We start from the raw sequence: 23,695 nt of genomic DNA, 5'->3' as shown, positions 1-23,695 counted from the left end.
GAGGACCCAACATCATTTCCCTGGTATTCTTGTCAAAAATAAGGGGCCCCAGAGAAACCCCAATTGAAAGATATTCTGCAAAATAAATGCACTGAAAAATAAAACTTTGAGAAATTATAAAATTTTCAAAAAAGCAAAAGCTATGAAAAATAAAGACTAGGAAAATGTTCTGGGTTGAAGAAGCTGGAGAAGGGGGGCAAGGATGCAGTGAGCCCCATGGGGCTTTGATGACTCTCATTCTCAAGGTAATGGTTTGCTTATTTAACTAGTGGTTTATAAACTCATTAGCTACTATCACCAACCTGAAATGTGTTTGTGCCACATCAAGTGATCAATCAACCTTGTATTTACCGTAAGTCCAGTTTTATGAATTTTTTTTTTGGTATTCAAATGAGGAAATGATCCGAGAGAGAGAATAAAAGAGGATTGTGGATTTCAGCATCTACAATTCTGGTGAGTTATCAGGTACAATACAAGTCAAGCTAACATGACCATATCTTTCCTGCTATCACGTATAGTTCTGTAAAACAGTTTTCCAAATTAGAGAAATAACATTCATGAAAACAATTAATCTGCCACTAGAGGCCAAATATGTTTAAACTACTTTACAATTTTGTTTTCCAATTTAGAAATGCCCACCTGCCTGTTGTGTGTGTGTTTAAGTGGTTCTGTCTACTGCGAGGAAGTTGATATCAATGTAGTACCACCCTTGCCAAAGGAATCAGCCTATCTTTATGCACGATTCAACAAAATTAAAAAGTTGACTGCAAAAGATTTTGCAGACATACGTAAGTTCATTTTAAGTAAGATATTGGTATTAACTGATGTTGGTATTTAAGTCCTACAAACACAAGTCTCTAGGCACTGTGGCCAATCATATCGAGGCAGTCACTCTTGGGAGTATTTAAACCACCACATTTCACGAAAACCTGTTTGTTGGTGACTGTCCTTTCTGTTTATATGTTCCACCACATATGATTATTTATGTAGGTACTGAAAGCCTAGTTAACATACAGGCAGCTCTGGCCTCTCAACCCTGGCATCTCGAGATCCCTCTTCCTCAGCTAGCTGGCAGCACCAATACAGTTGGATGCTTCTCCAACACAAAGCTTTATTTTCTGCCCTCAGTACAAAAGCACAGAAACTACTTTTCCTTACTTTAACTCATGGTTTTTAAATTTGGCTGCATATTAAAAATATCTGGGGAAGTATTTTTGAATGCTGGTACCAGATTTTAGTCTTCCAATTGAGGTCTGGGGAGTGGCCCAGATGTCATCTTTAAATACACCAAACTCCTTAGACAGTTCTAAGATGGGGCTAGTGCTGAGAAAGAGGCATTTAACCCTTCCAGGGTCAATGACAACCTTGGACTATGGCGTCCTCTCAAATCTTCCAACAGCTGGTCACTGGGCATGCCATGAGCATGCGGAAGCCCCCATTCTGCAGTGCCATACTCCAGTCCTGGATCCCTAATGCCTCTAAGGTTTCTAGATTCCATGTTGTCAAATGCTTCTGAAGAAAATCACACCAAGAAATGCACGCTGGCCACATACACATTTATGAGATAAACCATAACTTGGATGCATGCTACCACTGCTAGTTCCCAACTGACTGAGGCAGAGTTGTTTCCCATTATCTGTGGACTCCATGTTTTCATACTTACCTGCTTGCTAAAATTATTTGTAACCTGAAACATACAGCCCTTTCTTGGCCATTTGCACAGCACAGGTCTGAGTCAGCCTGTTGTAGCCGCACTAGCACTGTGCTGCCCTTATGTTCCAGTTCCCTCATGTGAATAGTGTCCTGTTCCGTCTATTCACTGCCATGTGTTTCACACGTCTGTGCTTTCTGCTATTTAAAATGCCACCTATTTATAGTGCTGATGTGCTGTCTAGTGTTCCTAAGTGCAGGATGGCTGTGCTGTGCCTACAGGGAAAACACCGTGCTAGGTAAGCCTCCTTCAAGCATGAGCCAGAGCAGTGAGGGTTGAGTCCAGCACTAGCGCACTAACGGCAAGCATGACAACCGCGCCTTCACAAGTAAACATGCATGATGTTCTGTACTGACTGGTTAATGAGAATGTGCCACCAGAGGCTGGAAGGCACCTCATCCTGGGTATTTCCTAGGAGCCACATGGTTCTGTATTCACTGATTCAGTGTTCACGGTGACCTGGCAGACATGACTCCTTAAAGCAGTGAGAAGGGACATGTCCTAATCATTCCAGACAGACGAAAGTGGTAAGATACACACACTGAATTTCTCCTTCTCAGTCTGCATCACATTTACAAATTAGGGAACATTGTTGTCTGCTGTTATGCAATAAGGTACAGAGAGATTAAGATGACATACCCACAATCACAGTGCAACAGACCAGCAAAAAAACAAAAAATATTTATGTGATAATATTCAATCAAAAGTAATGCTTGTTTTCCATGACTTGCAACAAGATTTTCTTTCAAATTGCCTGAAGACCATGAGAATTCAAGCAGAAAAGGACAGAAGGACTCCATCTACTTTAAGCTCCCTTCCAAACCTGAGAATCTAAGGAGAAAGGTCATCAGGGTCAAGCAGAGTAGATGTTCAAAGTTAATTCAATAAAACCTGATGTAACTGTAGATGCTGTACCAGAGGCTAAAAATAAAAGGTGGCTGCATAACCTGTTAAACAAATGCTCTCCTTCAGTCCACACAAATGAGAATTTAACTTCATATTTTTTGTATATTTTCTGTATTATTTGTATTTATTTCAAGCTAACTTAAGAAGACTTGATTTTACGGGAAATTTGATTGAAGAAATAGAAGATGGTACTTTTTCAAAACTTACCCTGTTAGAAGAACTTACACTAGCTGAAAATCAACTATTGAAACTTCCAGCTCTTCCTCCCAAGCTTACTCTATTTAATGCAAAATACAACAAAATCAAGAGTAGAGGGATCAAAGCAAATGCATTCAAAGTAAGTATTTTATACTATGAACACAGTATCAACTTTACATAGCTGCTGACAACATGATAAATTGTTCTAGAATTTTGCTCTATATATTAAAACAATTTTAATTTACTAAATGAAGACTTTATTTACATAATAAGCAGCCATACTATAAGGCTGATTTAGTCTAGGTATGCCAGTACCACACTTACCACAACCCTACCTTCTTTCATGGGACACATTGCCTTCCATCTTTTTGACTTGTTCACACAGCAAATATTTATTTACGTAGATATAGTTCGCACTCTTATGGCACCAACACGCTACAAAACCTCAAGATGGGAGTTTTTGTCTGTTTCTTTTTCCTTACAGTATTAATAATTAAAAAATGACAGAAAGAAAACATGAAGTAAACAATGAATTTTACTTTTAATATGTAAAAGCATCAGGCCACAAAATTCTGTTAAGTACATTTTCTCTTAAATTTCATGATGGCACCTAATACAAAATTACGTATGTAGTAAAAAATAAATATATTTCTTAACTTAGTAATTCAAGAAAATAAATGTATAGAAAAAGGCAAGGTGATCTACTCTGATTTAGGTAGCCAGGTTATCCCCAAATGCAGTCTATGCAGAAAGAATCTGCAGCACAGGTCCTCCACTGCTGATATGACACCCCCAATCCTGGAAAGAGCCCACACAGGAGGAGGAGATGGTCACACTACTCTTGGCAACAGACAACTCATTCAAAAGATTTGTAGCTTCTATCAGAAGCACCTAAAACTATCAAATATTCACTATTATAAGGTTCACGTAATCACAGAAATGTACAATATTAGAAAATGTAAAAACATTCCATTTCTCTTTTTGTTTACAATTAAGGCATTCCTTTTCAACTTTAAGGGACATTCTAAAGATTCATCAGAGTTCCTCAGAAGTTAAGAGACTTTTGAAAACTGCGCTCACTTTAAAAAAAAACAATAAAACCCTTGTAATTTGAAGATATGTAATTCAAGCTATTAAGCCTTTGAATAACTGGCATGTTAAAAACCTAGGAAAGCTGATCTGCATTTCAAAAAAGGAATGTCTGAATGATTTAGATTTATTTATTTAATTATTTATTTATTTACTTAGTTGTCATTAATCTACAATTACATGAAGAACATTATGTTTACTAGGGTCTCCCCTTCATCACGTCCCCCCCACAAACCCCATTACAGTCACTGTCCATCAGCGTAGTAAGATGCTCTAGAATCACTACTTGTCTTCTCTGTGTTCCACAGCCCTCCCCGTGCCCCTCCCCTACATTATACATGCTAATCGTAATACCCCCTTTCTTTTTCCTCCCTCTTATTCCTCCCTTCCCTCCCATTTTCCCCAGTCCTTTTCCCTTTGGTAACTGTTAGTCCATTCTTAGGTTCTGTGATTCTGCTGCTGTTTTGTTCCATCAGTCTTTCTTTTTTCCTATATTCCACATATGAGTGAAATCATTTGGTGTTTGTCTTTCTCCACCTGGCTTATTTATACCCTCTGGCTCCACCCATGTTGTTGCAAATGGTAGGATTTGTTTTCTTCTTACGGCTGAATAATATTCCACTGTGTATATGTACCACATCTTCTTTATCCATTCATCTACTGATGGAAACTTGGGTTGCTTCCATTTCTTGGCTGTTGTAAATAGTAGCTTTTGGATATAGAGTTCTATAGATGTCTATTAGGTCCACCTGTTCTAGTGTGTTGTTCAGTGCCTCTGTGTTCTTACTTATTTTCTGTCTGGTGGATCTATCCTTTGGAGTGAGTGGCATGTTGAAGTCTCCTAAAATGAATGCATTGCATTCTCTTTCCTCCTTTAGTTCTGTTAGTATTTGTTTCACATATGCTGGTGCTCCTGTGTTGGGTGCATATATATTTATAATGGTTATATCCTCTTGTTGGACTGAGCCCTTTATCATTATGTAATGTCCTTCTTTATCTTTTGTTACTTTCTTTGTTTTGAGGTCTATTTTGTCTGATACTACTGCAACACCTACTTTTTTCTCCCTGTTGTTTGCATGAAATACCTTTTTCCGTCCTGTGGCTTTTAGTCTGTGCATGTCTTTGGGTTTGAGGTGAGTCTCTTATAAGCAGCATAGAGATGGGTCTCGCTTTTTTATCCATTCTATTACTCTGTGTCTTTTGATTGGTGCATTCAGTCCATTTACATTTAGGGTGATTAATGAAAGATAAGTACTTATTGCCATTGTAGGCTTTAGATTCATGGTTACCAAAGGTTCAAGGTTATCTTCTTTAGTATCTTACTGTTTAATTTAACTCACTTGCTGAGCTATTTTAAACACTGTCTGGTGATTCTTTATTTTTCTCCCTTCTTATTCCTCCTTCTCCATTCTTTATATGTTGGTTGTTTTATTCTGTGCTCTTTTGTGTTTCCTTTAAGTGCTTTTGTGGGTAGTTGATTTTATTTTTTGCCTTTAGTTAGTATTTGGTTGGTCTCCTTTCTTTGCTGTGATTTTATTTTCTCTGGTGACATCTGTTTAGTCTTAGGAGTGCTCCCATCTGGAGCAGTCCCTCTAAAATATCCTGTAGAGGTGGTTTGTGGGAGGCAAATTCCCTCAACTTTTGCTTGTCTGGGAATTGTTTAATCCCTCCTTCATATTTAAATGATAATCGTGCTGGATACAGTATTCTTGGTTTAAGGCCCTTCTGTTTCATTGCATTAAATATATCATGCCATTCTCTTTTGGCCTGTAATGTTTCTGTTGAGAAGTCTGATGATAGCCTGATGGGTTTTCCTTTGTAGGTTACCTTTTTCCTCTCTCTAGCTGCCTTTAAAACTCTGTCCTTGTCCTTGATTTTTGACATTTTAATTATTATGTATCTTGGTGTTGTCCTCCTTGGGTCCCTTCTGTTGGGGGTTCTGTGTACTTCCGTCGTCTGATTATTTCCTCCCCCAGTTCGGGGAAGTTTTCAGCAATTATTTCTTCAAATACACTTTCTATCCCTTTTTCCTCTCTCTTCTTCTTCTGGTACCCCTATAATGCAGATATTGTTCCTTTTGGATTGGTTGCACATTTCTCTTAATATTGTTTCATTCCTGGAGATCCTTTTATCTCTCCCTGCGTCAGCTTCTATGCATTCCTGTTCCCTGGTTTCTATTCCAACAATGGCCTCTTGCATCTTATCTATTCTGCTTATAAATCCTTCCAGAGATTGTTTCATTTCTGTAATCTCCTTCCAGACATCATCCCTTAGCTCTTGCATATTTCTCTGCAGCTCCATCAGCATGGTTATGAGCTTTATTTTTAATTCTTTCTCAGGGAGATTGGTTAGGTCTATCTCCTTCTCAGGGTTTGCCTCTGTGATCTTGGTCTGTATCAAATTGTTCTGCCTTTTCATGGTGACAGAGGTAGTTGTGGGGAGCTGGCGGTGTGCTGGCTAAGATAAAGTCCCTTCTTGCTGGTTTGTGGCCTTCCTCTCCTGGAAGAACAGCGACCCCCTAGCGGCTTGTGCTGGGTAGCAGCATGCAGTCAGGGTTTCTAATTCTTGCCCAGCTGCTGTGGAGTTTAGCTCCTTGGTTGCTGTGGGCATGGCCAGCCTCAGGCTGCTTCTCCAATATGGCGGAGCCATGTAAGAGGGGGAACTGGCAGGAGACCATTTATCGCCGTGAGGGGCCTCCAAACTGTGCTGCCGCCCAGTGGATTAGGGTGCCTGGAGTTCCCTGGGATTCCCAGCTGCTGGGCTAGGTGTCCTGGGACGCTTCCACCCAGCTGTGGGGTCCCTGTCCCTTTAAAACTTTCAAAAAGCACTTGCTTTTCTTTGTCCTTGGTGCGCTGGCTGCGGGGACCCGCTCACAGGTCTTACTGTCCTGTTTCCCTAGTTTCCAGCACCCCACACATGCAGTGTGTCTGCACTCTGGTGCGGATGACTAGGGCTGGGTGTGTAGCAGTCCTGGGCTCCCTCTCCCTCCCCGCTCTGACTCCTCTCCTCCCGCCAGGAGCTGGGGTGAGGAGCGCTCGGGTCCCACTGGGTCGTGGCTTGTATCTTACCCCCTTCGCGATGCACTGGCTTCTTTCAGGTGTAGATGTAGTCTGGCTGTTGTCCTGTATCTTCTGGTCTCTCTTTTAGGAATAGTTGTATTTGTTGTATTTTCAAAAATATATATGGTTTTGGGAGATTTCCGCTGCTCTACTCACGCCGCCATCTTGGTTTTCCCTGAATGATTTAGATTTTACACATGCACTGCAAAAGGGATTCACCACAAGTTAGCATGGAAATATAAACTTGGCTACTTTGTAATTTTCCTTCATGCCCTAGACTGCAATAGCCATGGATAAAATCACATTTCTCTATCTAACTGATATAGAGAGGCAAAATGGGAAAGACGGGCTTTGTGCCCATAAGGTAGTTGATAGGATGCTTAGGAAAGGATTAAAGTAACAGCAAATTAACTCTAAAAACAAAACAAACAAACGAACAAAATTAGCAAAATCTGCAGCAGGATGCATATTAAAGATTAGATAAAAGATCAATGTCAGGGGAAATTGTATCTTGAAATTGTATTATGAAATTATACACAATAGATTCCTGATTATGATGCGTAATCCATCATAAGCCCCTTAGGGAAAAAATCATACCTAGACAAGTATTTGATAAATTACTTTGGGAAACATCTTACTAACAAGTGCATGTGTCTTAAGAGTATTCATTTTGCTAGAAGTTGGTGGAGCTGCCATGGCAAGTTCTGGAAATTCAAGGGAGGTTCTGGAAGCAGCAGGATGTAAATTCAGTCCTGCAAAGGGAGTGATCTCATTAGCTCCTCCGAGACAGAGGCAAAGGGCCCAGAAACTGACAGGAGGACAGAGGCTGTTCCTGGCTGGGCTTTCAGGAGTCAGAGGAGCAGACAGAAGTGTGGGTACGAAGCAGGGTTCTATCGCCCTTTGTCAAGGACCAAAATATACTGCTTGTGAAGCCAAATACAAACAAACCAAAAAACTACCATGCCAATGATTACTAGTGTTACATGTTTACTTCAGGGTGTGCATCTGTTCACATGTGTACATACATGTGTGTACACTGAGGAAATGCACTGGCCTCAGTAACACTCAAGGAAAAGTGTTTTTTTCTTGCAGAAATTGAATAACCTCTCCTTCCTCTACTTGGACCACAATGCCCTGGAATCTGTGCCTTTTAATTTACCAGAAAGTTTACGTGTAATTCATCTTCAGGTATGATTGCTCCTTTCATGATATCTGACTTTACTTTGAATTACTATGTGTGAAGCCTATGACTCATTAGGAAACTCACTCACTCACACGTACATTTTGCCAATTAAAACTACTGCTATTTAGCCCAATGCATGCTCTTGACCAGAGCACCATGAAAGGACCAACAACACAGGGTGTGAGGTCTGCTCTTAGCATGGGGTTTATCACCAGGTGTGCACTGAGCATCTCCTAGGTAACTGACAGGTGGATCTGAAGGTAGGGAACATAAAGACCTTTGGTTTATGCTTCTTGTTCTAAATAGCAGTAAACATTTGCTTTCAGAGACTTTCCAGCCAACTTTATTGTCCAACATCAATTTGAGGTAATAGAAAAGTGAAGAGGGAATAAAAATAAACTAAAATTGGTCTTTTGGCATCACAAGAATTCCTGTTTGTTCTAGTTAGTTCTTTAAAGACTCAGCACCACCTCTGGTAGACATCTGTATGCAATCCTTCTTGCACTGGGCATAATCTTACTTAGACTCCAGACTTCCTGCTACCTGAGTGTTACTCTGAGTACTATAGTAAGTAGTCTGCTCTTCCAAAGGAACACTGTAGACCTAAAAAAGGGGCCCACACTGCAGAGGGGTTTTATTACCATGAAGACACATAGTACATACTGTATTTTAAGAATCCCTTTTTAGGTAAAATATTCTGTGAGGTCCCATTACATAACACACAAAAGGTTGATTTCAGATTTCTGAGTAATTTTTCCTTTTTATTTTCCAGTTTAACAACATAACTTCAATTACAGATGACACATTCTGCAAGGCTAATGACACTCGTTATATTCGGAACCGCATTGAAGAAATCCGCTTGGAGGGCAACCCCATTGTCCTGGGAAAGCACCCCAACAGTTTTATCTGCCTAAAAAGATTGCCTGTAGGGTCATACTTTTAACTACTATCAATGCATCATATAAACTAAAATATATACACACCTATAATCTATCTCAACAAAGCATAAATATTCCTTTAGTATTAACTGCATCCCACTATGAACTAATTTTACGTTTTAAGCAAGGATATTAAGAAATCTTACATATACCAATGAGTAAAAAAGTAAGATTGGCTCTGTAAGCTCGAAACAAAGTAATGTGAAAAGATTTAAATATCATTACAAAATCCTTGTAGTTTATATTACAGTGCCATTTAAAAGGTATGTTTTTCTATAAATACCCAAGTTTAAGAAGCATTACTTCCATTACTAATGAAGAGAGGATAAATCCAAGAAAGTTTCAACTGTTTGCTTTCCTGGCCTTTGTAGGATCCCTCAAGCATTAAAAGAAGACATTCCAAAAATTCTGAAAAGCTAAATATTTCCAGTGATCTCTCATTTTTCTTTTATGATTCACACATTATTCATCATGAAGCAGGAACTTTGTTTTCTTTCTAAGAAGGCAGCTATTATATTTTTACTTAGTCTGAGAATTAGGGTTTGGTCTCATACCTAGGCAAAACTTTCCCTCTTGATTTCACCCTCTAATCAAGAGCTAAATACAGTAATACTCAAAGTTATTCTGCTTTGTAGTCACACAGTCAATGGCTTCAATAAAATAGCACAAAATTTTCTTTTATCTAAATATTAACATTCTAAGTCTACTGTAAAGCATTTTAAGAAGTCAAGCAGACCAAAATCAGTATAAAAAATGCTGAGAATCTATCCCATTTCTCAGAAAATAGCCATAAAGTTTTTCATTGTAAAATCTTTCAAATATGATGTATACAGCAAAATGTTTTCTTTTCACACTAGAGGAATGAGAATTTCATCAATGTTTGTCTGAATGGAAGACATGAAAATAAATTGAATTCTGTGGTGTTAACTGTACACTACCTAACCACACACCCACATGTATCCATGTTCATGCAAACAGACTATATATTCACAGGAAAGCTTCTGAGCAACATTTTCTAAAGACCCATGATTAACTGGTACATTTAATGGTGAGAAGTCATCTTCAGTCTATTAGTGATGATTTATGATGACACAATGCTGCCAGATTAAAGTTCTTAAAATAATTTTCCTCTTGCCCAAACCCCACCAGAAAGTCTTAGTCTCCACATTGGTTTGGGGTTACATACAAATTATCAGTGCTTTAGAAACATGAGTTGGAACTGCATATATAAAAGTTATCAGCATTGTTTCCACACAGATTATGCATTAGAACCAAGTTGGTATCTGTATACTATTCCCAGAACAAATACTTATTCCTATTTTTAAGCATTTGCTTCCACTTTTTCCCTGCCTAGAATGACCTCCTGTTTCTCAATTTTCCTCCCATTTGTCAAGGCTGACCCCAAGACAAAGCTTTTTCATTAAAACATCTGTGATCTCTTAAACCCACAATTCCCCTATGACACTTATTAACTCATTTATTTTATTTTGATAAACTCTAATCATTATTATACTGCTTTTTCATTATTTTGTGTGCTTGCCTCATTTCTGTGTCTGAAAACTCCCTCTGTGCACTGAACACATCAATATTTCCATTATACTTTCAAAGTGCCTAGCATGATAGTGAGCACATCTGAATTGAACATACAGTAATTAGTGTAAAATAAAATCTATCTAAACAGAAGTGCTCTGTTTTATTTGGAGAAAATAGAATCTTCAAACAATCAGTCTTGAATAAATCAATGGAAATAAACTATAACTTTAAATGGAAATATAAACTTGACAAAGGATAGCTGAGTGGTAGGACCAACACTGGGGAAAGCAGTCAGGGGACACGTCTCTTCTGTTTCCAGATGTCAAAAGAATGATGAATTCCTACATTCTTTATATAAACTGAAAATGAAAACACATCACTAAATAACTTTAAAATTTTATAGAATCTAAAAGTCAGCTGCTTACATAAAATAATAATTTGGGAAGAGCACTGGTAAAAATCTGAAAATACAGAATTATCATTTAAAAATAAAATTAAGACAAGGATGCGCAGAAAGAGGAAACCTCCTATACTGTTGGTGGGAATGTAAATCAGTTCGACGATTGACCGTTGTGGAAAGCAATATATCAGGTTCCTCAAAAAACTAAAAATAGAAATACCATTTGACCCAGGAATTCCCCTCCTAGGAATGCGCCCAAAGGAAACAAGATCTCAGATTAAAAAAGACATATGCACCCCATTGTTTATTGCAGCACTATTTACAATAGTCAAGATATGGAAGCAACCGAAGTGTCCATCAGTAGATGAATGGATAAAGATGTGGTACATATACACAATGGAATATTTTTTGGCTCTAAGAAAAAAACAAATCCTACCATTTGCAACAACATGGATGGAGCTAGAGGGTATTATGCTCAGTGAAATAAACCAGGTGGAGAAAGACAAGTACCAAATGATTTCCCTCATTTGTGGAGTATAACAACAAAGCAAAACTGAAGGAACTAAACAGCAGCAGACTTACAGACTCCAAGAAAGAACTAGCAGTTACCAAAGGGGAGTGGTAGGAGAAAGTAGGTGGGAAGGGAAAGAGAAGGGGATTAAGGGGCATTATGATTAACCCACATAATGTAGGTGGGTCACGGGGAAGGCAGTATAGCACAGAAAAGACAAGTAGTGACTCTATAGCATCTTACTATGTTGATGGGACAGTGACTGAAATGGGGTATGTGGGGGGGGACTTGACAATACGGGTGAATGTAGTAGTAACTACAATGTTGCTCATGTGAAACCTTTATAAGATTGTTTATCAATGATACCTTAATAAAAAATGCAAATAAAAAATGATAATATTAAGACTTATAGATAAGAAGATATGAACATGGGTACCTGAGAACCTTATATTCACCCTTAAATCACAAATAAAATACTGAAAGTAAAAATATGCTGATCCCATTATCTTAAAAGGATACTGTTTCATTCTTGACACTGATGATTAATGATAGAGGCTTAAAATTAAAAATATTTACCCTTACAAACATTCCTGAAAGAAACATAAGGCAGACGTAAATGAAAAGACATGTGTTCATAAAATGGAAGACTGAAAAGTTAATATATCCATATTACCCAAAGCAGTCTACAGATTCAATATAATCCCTACCAAAATCCCATTGACATTTTTTGAAGCAACAGAAAAACTCACTTTAAAATTCATGTGGAATCTCAAGGGACTCCAAACAGCCAAAACAAATTTGAAAAGGACAAAAATAGGAAGACTCACACTTCCTCATTTCAAAGCTTACCTACAAAGCTACAGTAATAAACATATGGCATAAGGAGGAGATAGACTAATGGAATAGAACAGTGATCCCAGAAACAAACTTTCACATGTATGATCAAATGATTTTGACAAAGGTGCCAAGACCACTCAATGAAGAAAAGCCAGTCTCTTCAATAAGGCGTACTGGGAAAACTGGATCTCCATATGCAAAAGACTGAAATTGGACCCTTAGTCCATTTAGGACATTGAATTTTACAAAGATTTCTTAGACATGGCATTAAAGCACAGGCAACAAAAGAAAAAATAGAAAAACTGAACTTTATCAAAATGAAAAACGTCTCTGCATCAAAACGCACCATCAAGAGAATGAAAAGACAATCTAGAGAATGGGAGAAAATATTTGTCATATATTTGATAAAAGATTAATACGGAAAACATATAAAGAACTTCTGAACTTCTATAACTTAAAAACAAAAAACAAATTAACTGTGATTCAAAAATGGGCATAGGACTTAAATAAACATTTCTCCAAAGAAGATACATGAATGGCCAACAAGACATGAAAAGATCTCAACATCACTAATCATTAGGAAATGCCGGTCACACCACAGTGACAATACTTTTTCATACTCATTAGGCTGGCTGTGGCCAACAAAACAAAAACAAAAACTAGCAAATGTTGGCAAGAATGTGGGAATCTGGAAGCCTGGCACAGTGTTGTTACCACTGTAAAATGGTGCAGCCACTATGGAAAAGAATATGTGGTTCTTCAAAAAATTTAAACAGAATTATTATACAATCCAACAATTTCACTTACAGGTATATACTTAAACAAACTGAAAGTAGGGACTCAAACAGATACTTATACACCAATGTTCATAGAAGCACTAATTACAACAGCCAAAAGGTGGAAACTGATTCAAATGTCCATCAAACTGATAAATGAGCAAAATATGGTAAAAAATTATAATGGATTATTATTCAGCCTTAAAACAGAATGAAATTCTGACACCTGTCTATAACACGGATGAACCTGAGGACATAGTGTTCAGTGAGATAACCTAGGCAAAGAGGATAAATATTATGATTTCACTTAAAAGAGGTACCAAGAGTGTTTCAATTCATAGAAACAAAACAGAATGGGAAGGAGGGAAAGGTAAGCCTGTATGACAGAGTTTTGGAGATGGATGGTGGGGATGGTTACCCAACAGTGTGAATATTTCTCTGCATTCTAGTAATTTTATTACCAGCAAAGACCAGTTCACATATGCAATCAATCCTCTATTGGAAAAACATACCAATTGTACTTCTACACCTACCTTGAAAGCACCTACAGGCAAATGGGCTCTGGAAAGGGACTAGCATTCACATTTCCCACACCCATTCAATGTGTGAGTAAACAGTCATATCAGTCACACCATTACTGTCAGCATACTCCTCAGTCACTACTGCACTTTACCAACTGTGACACAGAGCTATTTAATCGTGCTTGTGCAAGAGCACCTACAAATAAACAACATAATCACAAGGATTCCTCAAAGAACCACAATACAGGTACTGGCATGTTTCATTCTAAAGAAAATCCTATGCAGGCCAATTTTATTAGCTCAACCAAATAGAATGCAAATAACAGAATAATGTTAAAAAAGAATCCAAAATAAAGGAGTTAGTAATGGTCACGAAAACAATAGTCATGAGGTGGTTAGGCTTGGGTAACCCTGAACCTTGAACCATTAATGATGCTGACTCTTTCAGAACTTGTTTTTAGTGGATCACTGCTGCCAGTAATTCGTGCTGTCCGACTAAAGAAGCCTGGGGTTTACAATGCAGCCATACAGAAATCTACTTATGCCAGAAAACAAAGGGAATAAAAAGAAGTCTTTAAGTGTCTCCACATTAGACTCATAAAGCATCACTTTACAATAACCAGGCTTCAATACTGAAACTTGAAATATATAATAATTAAGAAACTCAAAATACAGTCTGACTCAGGAAGTAAAGATTATACTGTTGTGTGATAAGCCTGCTTGGTTAATATTCATTATTAGTATCTGTCATTTTACTTCAAGTACCCTTAAACAGGTCAATTTTCAAAATGTGTATGATAAAACAAGTAAGAAAGAAGTATACTTCTTTCAAGATACACCATAATAATATAAATGTTGTACTGATTTATACAGAAGCATTCCTCCTCCATCTATTCCAAATAATTGCAAATTCCAGAAGCCAATGGAAATATTTTCTATTGTTTAAAAACTCTAAGGAAAGAATGTTATGTTAAATTCTCCAACACCAGTTTCACTTTTCATGTATGTTTAAATGTAAAGACTTTAGACTCTACCTTGAAATGTTTAAATGTGCGCTTACGATATTCACACCACTCCACAAAAAAGTGTAGGCTTCGGAAAAACATGAACAGATCCCTTCTTTCTTCTGCTCTGTAGGAATGAAAGATTCTATGGTTAATAAATATCATCAAATGAGAGCCCCAACCTGGTTTTCTTTACCTTATCATTGCTTTTTAAATATCCTACACTAACACTAAAGTACTTAATGTGTTTCTATATACTGAACTCTGTGATTTCAAGTGTGCACCCCTGTAGGATACTTTCTTTGCCCGAATGCCCTTATCCCCATCTTCAAATGTTTAAATCCCACCCACCTTTCAAGATCTCCCTGAAATGCCACATTCTCCTTGAAATTACCATGGTATAAAATAAAGAATATATCTGGTATTTGTTCTCAGTTCCTGGCAGAGCTTCAAAACCTCTTGGAATCTCTGTGTGACAATGGTGCCTGTTACGCTAATGAGGTAACTTGTGGTTTCCCCTACATATCCCCTGGGTGGGGGCTGGATGTCAAAAAGACCAACCACGGATTAGAGGGTTGGAATTTTGGGCCAAGCAGACCTCCAAGGAGGAGAAGGGGGCTAGAGGAGGTCAATCACATGGCCAGTCATTTAATCAATGATGCCTTATGTAATGAAACCCCAATAAAAACTCAGGACAACAAAGCTCAGTGGATCTTCCTGGTTGGTGACCATGTTGTGTGGAGAGGGTGATGTACCTCATTTCCACAAAGAGAAGGAAGAGAAACTCTCCATTTCTTCTCTTCCCCCTAACCCCCAACCCACCCTACACCTTGGCCTAAGCATTGCTTCCATTTGTCTGTTTTTCTAGATTGTAGATTTTATAATAAAAATGTAATATTTAGTATAACACTTTTAGGGAGTTCTCTGAGGCATTCTAACAAATTATCAAACCTAAGGGGACCATGGAGAATCCCAAAATCTAGTAGGTGGGAAGTACAGGTGGTCTCTGAGGACTATTGGCTGATATCTCAATTGGGGCAGTCTCATGGAAGACGCTATCCTCAGTCTATGATTCTGTACTAAATCCAAGCAGTTAGTGTCAAAACTGAATCAAATAATCAAACACCCAGTTGGTGTTAGAGAACGACTGTCTGAACAATGACCTTGCCACCATGCCACATGTCCTGTTCCAAAATATCTACAAATATGGGCTTCCATAGGAATTTATCTTAATTCTCTTAATACTTATACCTACTGTTATATTGACACCCACAAACATTTAGAAGCAAGTTTAAGTATGATGCATATGTTCATTTGATCACTCATTCAGTAAGTGACTGGGATTTAGTTCCCATTCTAGTCACAATGGAGTAAATAAGAACATTCCACCTGAATGCTGCCATGAATTAAAATTTAGAACCATGGACATAAAGCAAGTATTGGGAGATTCTGAAATGTGGACAAAAAGCAGAATGGGTAGAGACTTCAGGAATTAAGGGAAGACCTTGGAGTTTATTTTTGCCTCCTGTAGATGCCAACCTGGATGCCAGAGCAGATGGCAATCCACAACTACCAAAGGGTAGAGTAAAAATATACAATTTTTATCTACACTATCTAATTTAGTTAAGTATATTTAAAATAGCTGATTTAAAGTCTTTTTTTATAAAACGTCCAGTATTTGGGCTTCCTCAGGGAAGGTTTCTATTGATATTCTATTTTATATCCCTACATATGGCCATACTTTCTTGTTTTACTCAGTTTCGATTTTGCCTGTCTTGTAATTTCTATTGAAACCTTAACATTTTAAGCAATATATGTGGCAGTTCTTGAAATTAGATTCCCTGTCTCTTCAGGGTTTTTGTGGGGTTTTTTATTGTTATTGTGATTGTTCTTTTCATATAGTGAGACCTATAACTCATGAGACCTATAACTCACATGTCTCCCTGTTAGCTAATATCTGGACAGCTTTACTCAAGCATGTAGAACTCATATGTCTCCCAGGCTTTGCCAACAGGGTCTTTGTGTGTGTTGGGGTAGGCCTCCAACGCTCAGTACGGCAACTGCCAACACAACCTCAGCCTTCACTCCCTGCTTTTGCAGAGTCTCATGACTAGCCAGTGCTGAGAACTCAGGGCTGACCTGTGGCTTTCATGAACAGGGTGATAACCCTGGGAATGAGTACAGTGCAACACAAGGGTAGAACCTTCTAGATTCCCAGCAGAAATCACAGCTTTTCAAAGTCCCTATGACCATCCTGTTGTCCAGCTTCCTTTTAAACTTTCTGGTTAGCCTCTTAATTCCCCCAGTTGTTATCCACCACCTCCAGCAACCACAAAGTTTAAAAACTGCCTCCAAATATGTCCAAAAAATGCACCCACCGAAAAGGCTTTCACAGAGGACAAGTTCTGAGTCAGTTCAAATAAATACAGCCTTGCAAGCAATACACCCACCCCCAAGGTTAGCCAGTTCCTAGACAATGAACAACTAGCTTGTGAGTGTGCTCTTCAGACACGATCCAACTAGTGCAACTGGGTATACTATAAATAGTGGTGGGCACATACTTACTAAAGGAGTTTAGGGATCTGTGCCACAAGTATGTAAGATGAAGCAATTTTATGGAGAGTGGGTGGTCCAAAGGAACAGTATTTTCTAGATCCATTTTGCTGAGAAGCATTCCCCAAATATTCATGATCTCTCCATGTTGTAAATGAGACCTCAGTCCCAGGTGTTCTTCTAAAAGCTCTATTATTCTAATTCTGATAAGTTCTGTTATTTATCAGAAATATTTTTATTGTTTGTTAAACAAACATGAACTTTAGGAATGAAGAACTGTATAAATAATTTTATCCAGTTTCATTTTGCAGATTAAGAAAAAGCTCCACAGAGATGAAATACTTTTTCAATTCAGTGTTAATCATGTAGCCTAAGGAAAAAACCAATGAAATATGTGATATGAAGATACACCGTTGTTATCACATATGTAAAATTTATACCAAGGATAAGATACATATACTGCATGATAATAATACAAGGTAAAACGTGATACACTTTGAATTTCTGGAGATGATATCCCTTTGGACACATCCAGGCAAGGTGAGCTCCTGCCCCACTCACATGCCAGCCTCACCAGAAGGCCTGCCCAACCACCTCGAGCATGGATGCCTCTCCACACCTGCACACTCCCACCTCCCATCCTACCTTACCTTCCCCACTTCACTTACCTCTATCTAACCTATTACCTGTTTTACATGCCAGTTTTGTTTGTTTGCCCTACTAGAAAAAAAGCTTATGAGGGTGGAGGTGCTCTGCTTTGTTCACTGCTACATACAACAATGTTGCCATGTGGCAGGTCTGCACTCACATTCCTGGATCACTCACCCCAACAATGACCATGCCATGCATTACTGGTTTTACTCATTCACAAGTTTGTCAGCTTCACAAAGTCAGACATTATGTACCTTGTTCATCTATATGTTTAGTCACTAATGCAGTACAAAGTATATAATATGTTTCAACACACATGTATTTACTTATTTTTAAATTTACATACTGGGGCAGAAGAGGTATATTTTGAGCCTGGAAAATCTTCTTATGACAGAATATAGGGAAGTGCTCAAAAATATATGAAGGAACATCACACAGATTTAGCAGCCAGCTTGAAGGGGTTCCCATTGATCAAGTCTAAGATAATCTGAGCACCGAAATAAGGAAAAAGAGTAAGGAATTATAAGTCATTGAAAAAATAATGAGTGAAACCACACATATAATAAACAAATAGGTACATAAATATACATACAGGGGAGAAGGCTGGTCTCTTTCTTAAGCACAGGCCTAACATCTATTGAGAAATGTGCAGGAAGAGAAAGACTGGAAACATCATCATTTTGCAACCACCACAGTTGAAAGGAAAGGAGCGACACATAGCAGCAATTCACCGGTGAGTTCCGCTTTATTAGGGAAAGGTGCTGGGTTATATAGGAAGGGGCATGAATTGATTGAGGTATCACTAGTCACAGCATTCAATCACCTTTCAAATCAGCTCAGCTTGTAGAATTATTTGCTATCCTACAAATTTTCAAAGTGTTGAGTCAAGTTCCTTTTAACCTGTATACTGACAGTGCTTATATAGCATATTCAGTTCCGATTCTAGAAACAGTCCCTCACATTAAGCCTTCTACCAATGCTGTTTCCCTCTTCCAACAACTCCAAACCTTTATATTACGCAGACAAGCCCCTTTCTATATTGGACACCTACGAGCCCACACCGACCTTCCTGGTCCCCTCTCCCAAGGCAATGCCCTTGCAGATCAAAATACCCGCTTCACATATTCTGTTACAACCGATGCAGTTACCAAAGCTAGTCAATATCATGCTCTTCACCATGTGAATGCTCACACTCTTCGGCTTTTATTTAAACTTACTAGAGAACAAGCTAGGCAGATTGTTAAAGACTGTTCAGGGTGTGTTACCTCACTGCCCCTCCCCCATTTAGGAGTCAACCCGAGAGGTTTACTCCCTAATGAGATCTGGCAAATGGATGTTACCCATATTCCTGAGTTTGGAGCTCTTAAATATACCCATGTAACTATTGATACTTACAGTGGTTTTATATTTGCCACCCTTCACAGTGGAGAGGCCACTAAGAATGTCATAGCCCATGTTCTTCAATGCATTACTGTTATTGGTAAGCCTCAGACTATTAAGACAGACAATGGACCTGGATACACTTCGCAAGCATTCCAAAATTTTTGTCACCAATTTCAAATCAAGCATATCACTGGTATCCCGTACAACCCCCAAGGACAAGGAATAGTCGAGCGGGCCCATCAGACAATAAAGAGTACAATTAACAAACTTAAAACCAACACAGCATACCCTATAAGAGGCTCTCCAAAAAACCTCCTTAATCATGCTTTATTTACACTCAATTTCTTACAATTAGATAGCCACAATAAGTCAGCCGCCGACAGGTTGTGGCACCAAGAAACAAAAACCCAATTTGCAGAAGTCCTATGGAAAGATCCTTTAACTTTTAAATGGCATGGTCCCGACCCAGTTCTTATCTGGGGTAGAGGTCACGCCTGTGTTTATGATACACAGGGAAACGGACCTCGATGGTTACCCGAACGCCTTGTTAAACCCATCAATACTTCTTCAAAACGAAATTGTAATAATTCAATACATTCCAGGGAGGAGAATCCACCCTGAGAACAGTTTTTCCTTGCCTTTCAGGGAGAAGATAAATATTCATCATCATTGGACAAGGTAAGCCCATCTGACCTTTGTTAGCACAGTTGTAGGGCCCACTACCAGTGATCTTGCCTATTTTCATTTAAACCCTAAAATGTCATCATGTCTACTACCCATTCCCTTATCGCTACTGTAATAGTCACTGTTGTCCTAGGAGGGTTTGGACCCCCTCCAAATAAGGAAGAACTCCTCATTCAGCTGTATGGAAGCCCTTGTGATTGTAAGGGAGGAGTGATGGATTTAGAACCTAGCCTGAGAGGACATACACAAATAACATCTCAAGGGACAAAATATTTACCTGGTCAAATTATTACCAGAAGACCCGTAGACTGCCAAGACAAACTAGCATACCTCACAGCAGATATCTCTGCATCTGGAGTGGGTTGGACTCCCCAGTCTTGGAAATGTGTAAGAAAACCCAAAATTATACCTACAATTGATGGCAAACCAGGGCCTTGTCCCGACCCCTGCCAAAAAGCCACTGAATTACACTCTACCTGTTACCGCACTGTCCAACAGTGCACTGGTGCCGATGGCAAAAAATATCTAACAGCCATCTTACAAAATGGTTATGCTGGTTCCTTTGGAGGCGAGTATGATTATAGCAACCCCCAAGGACATTCTAAATATGCTCAAGCCTCCTGTCATGGTAAACTTGGCAAGGCGACCTGCTGGCCACTGCAAGCCCCAATCCACATATCTGATGGTGGTGGACCAACAGATCAGGTGAGAGAAGCCCAAATTCAAAAGAAAATTGAAAAAATTATCAAAGAAATATACCCTCCCCTAGAGTATCACCCTCTAGCCTTGCCCAAGTCTCGTGGCATAGATCTTGACACCCAGACTGCTGATATTCTAAAAGCCACCCATAGCGCACTAAACGCTACTAATCCCAGCCTTGCTGAAAATTGCTGGCTATGCATGACCCTTGGTACGCCTATGCCCCTCGCAATTCCCACTAACGCTACCACTACACTGCCAGAACAGAATTGTACTCTTAACTCACCCTTTAGAGTACAGCCTGTAGGATTTAACACATCCCTATGCATACAAAAGCAGCCCCAGAATAATAGTGATGACGTGAACGTAGGATTTGCCTCTTTCACAAATTGCTCCCAAGTTTCTAATTATTCCTCAGCTCTCTGCCCTGCTATTGGACAAGTTTTTATCTGTGGAGGAAACCTGGCCTTCACTGCCTTACCCTCAAATTGGACTGGGTTATGTGTGCAAGCCAGTATTCTCCCAGATATTGATATTATCCCAGGAGAAAAACCTATCCCCATACCCAGCTTTGAGTATATGGCAGGGCATTCACGCTCTAAAAGAGCCATCCAGCTTATCCCAATCCTAGTAGGCCTCGGGATTACTACCACAATGGCCACAGGAACAGCAGGGGCAGGAATAGCCATACATTCCTACCATAAGTTATCCCATCAATTAATTAATGATGTTCAAACACTCTCAGGAACAATCAATGATCTCCAGGACCAAATTGACTCACTTGCAGAGGTAGTTTTGCAAAATCGTCGAGGTTTAGATCTCCTCACAGCAGAACAGGGAGGTATCTGTTTAGCTTTGCAGGAAAAATGCTGCTTCTACGCCAACAAGTCAGGCATTGTTCGGGATAAGATAAAGATTCTCCAAGAAGATCTCGAGAGAAGAAGGAAAGAACTCCAGAAGAACCCTCTTTGGACAGGATTGAATGGACTCCTCCCGTACCTCCTTCCTATATTAGGCCCTCTTTTAGGATTACTACTATTGAGAAATGTGCAGGAAGAGAAAGACTGGAAACATCATCATTTTGCAACCACCACAGTTGAAAGGAAAGGAGCGACACATAGCAGCAATTCACCGGAGAGTTCCGCTTTATTAGGGAAAGGTGCTGGGTTATATAGGAAGGGGCATGAATTGATTGAGGTATCACTTCTACGGGGCTGGTGGCTGTTGGCTAGGTGCTGGGATTGGGAGGGGGGCGAGAGGTGATTGGGCTTCAGGTGGCGCCGGCGGGAACTGAGGACCCCAAAGAGAAGATGAAAGTTTGCCATCTTACTGGTGGGGACCCTTCATTCCCCCCTTTCTCCTCTATGGGTTTGTGGACGTTGCTTTCTCTCTGGCTGCTTCCTGCTGAACAGGGGCGGAGAAGGGAGTGAGGGCTTGAGGATTGGGAGGAAAGGGTTGATAGGACTCCCCGCAGTAAGGACGAGTAGATGTGGACTTCTTCAGGTTTGGAAATCAATGAAGGTTCCCTGTAACTATAGGTTGGCCAAGAGGATATGGGTGTCAGGAGCCAGGCGTCTGTGGCTATTGTTTCCAGGAACAGTTTCCAGTGGAGAGAGGGGTCCATCTCAGCGTGTGGTAAGGAGGTCACGTGAGGGTGAGGGATCTTCTGTGGCCAGAAGCTGGTAGTTCCTGAGTAAAAGCTGGTTGAAAGCTTGATTAGAGATTTTTCCGACTTGGGATTTGATGAACTTTATTATACAGGGTAAGAAGAGACAGGCGAGAAGAATGATTATTATGGGGCCTGCAATGGGCCAGAGCCAGGTGAGGAGGAGGTTTGTTAGTATTGACGAGAATGGGTTGGAATTGGAAGCAGAGTGGAGACTGGAGGCAAGGTCGGTGAGTTTGGTGATGTCAGTTTCTACAATGCCAGATTCGTTGATGTAATAGCAGCACTCTTCCCAGAGGAAGACGCAGGTGCCGCCCTTCTCGGCTGTAAGCAGATCTAGGGCCCGCCGGTTTTGAAGGGTGACTTTAGCTAGCGAAGTGACCTGTCTTTGGAGAGAGGCTAGAGAATCGGCAGTGGATGTCAGGGCTCCCTCAAGTTTGGCGTTGAGATCTCTAACTGCCTATAGAGAGTGACCCAAGGCTTCTCCCGAAAACCCTGCCCCAATGGCTGAGGTGGTCCAAGAGATACTGACCATGATGGGAAGGAAAGCAGCCCATTTTGTGCGCGAGGGCAAGGGAGGTTGGAGCTCAAGGAATTCTGCCATGCTGTAAAGTGTTAACTGTGGGATTCGGGTGATGAGAATGCAGGGTGTATCGGAGTTGAGAGGCAGTGAGTTGAAAAGACTGCTATTACACTAAAAGAAGTGTCCTGGTTGCGTAAAAGTCTTAGAGCCGGAGGTAGGGGTGTAGATAGAGAGGCAGTGAAGTGCGCTGGAGGGGGGTGGAGTTGGGCCTACACAGTGGTGGATGGTGAGATTATCTGAGTATTCTGGTTCCCATAGGGGTATGTCTGCCAGGGGGCAGAGGGGTTGTCTTTCTGTATGGAAGGAGTAGTTGGAAATATTAAGGGGCATGGCGGCCAGCACTGGGCGCTGTAGTGATGCGCAAAAGAAACAATTGGCGGTGTTAAGGGTATGGTTGAGAAAGATGGTGTCCTGAATGAGCTGTAATGAAGAGTAGGAGAAATGGGAAGAGGGGTGGGGATAAGAAGATGAAGAGGCACTATCAAGAGTTTGGATAATGACTTTTTCGGAATGTCTGCTATCTGATGCAACTTGAGAGATCTGGGAATGAGAGGGAACATACTTTCGAGAGATATGAAGGGTACTGTGGGGGGTCGAGGACCCCCCGTAGTAAACTGAGGCTGTGACTCTGGCAGCCCATCGAGAGTCCCAGGGATCTGGGATTGATAAGGAGAATGAGCCATTGGGATATTTCATGAAACGGTTGGAGGAGTAATACTGTGGGTACTGGAAGTTACCTATGTAGTGAATGGTGCAAGACTAGTAGGGACATCTCCTGTAGGTATCTGGCCATCGCCTGCAATAGGCTTG

At 39.9% G+C, this 23,695-nt stretch overlaps 2 protein-coding genes across 2 annotated transcripts in view; one reads left to right on the top strand and one right to left on the bottom strand.

The window, feature by feature from the left end:
- OGN (osteoglycin) overlaps positions 1–10,610 on the top strand; it is a 28,895-nt gene extending 18,285 nt beyond the window's left edge. The window contains exons 3-6 of the mRNA XM_017644013.3: positions 630–788; positions 2,752–2,954; positions 8,056–8,151; positions 8,919–10,610. Of these exons, the coding sequence (XP_017499502.1) occupies positions 630–788; positions 2,752–2,954; positions 8,056–8,151; positions 8,919–9,089 (629 nt within the window). The 3' untranslated portion in view covers positions 9,090–10,610. The remainder of the gene's footprint in view (positions 1–629; positions 789–2,751; positions 2,955–8,055; positions 8,152–8,918) is intronic.
- The window catches only part of CENPP (centromere protein P), a 274,606-nt gene that overhangs the window by 176,605 nt on the left and 74,306 nt on the right, over positions 1–23,695 (bottom strand). Inside the window, exon 5 of the mRNA XM_036991366.2 lies at positions 14,697–14,793. Coding sequence (XP_036847261.2) covers positions 14,697–14,793 — 97 coding nt within the window. The remainder of the gene's footprint in view (positions 1–14,696; positions 14,794–23,695) is intronic.

Source organism: Manis javanica, chromosome 2 (genome assembly GCF_040802235.1).
Source record: "Manis javanica isolate MJ-LG chromosome 2, MJ_LKY, whole genome shotgun sequence".
NCBI classification, from domain to species: Eukaryota; Metazoa; Chordata; class Mammalia; order Pholidota; family Manidae; genus Manis; species Manis javanica.
Note: the sequence above shows the minus strand (reverse complement) of the source record. Positions and strands in the feature narration are given on the sequence as shown.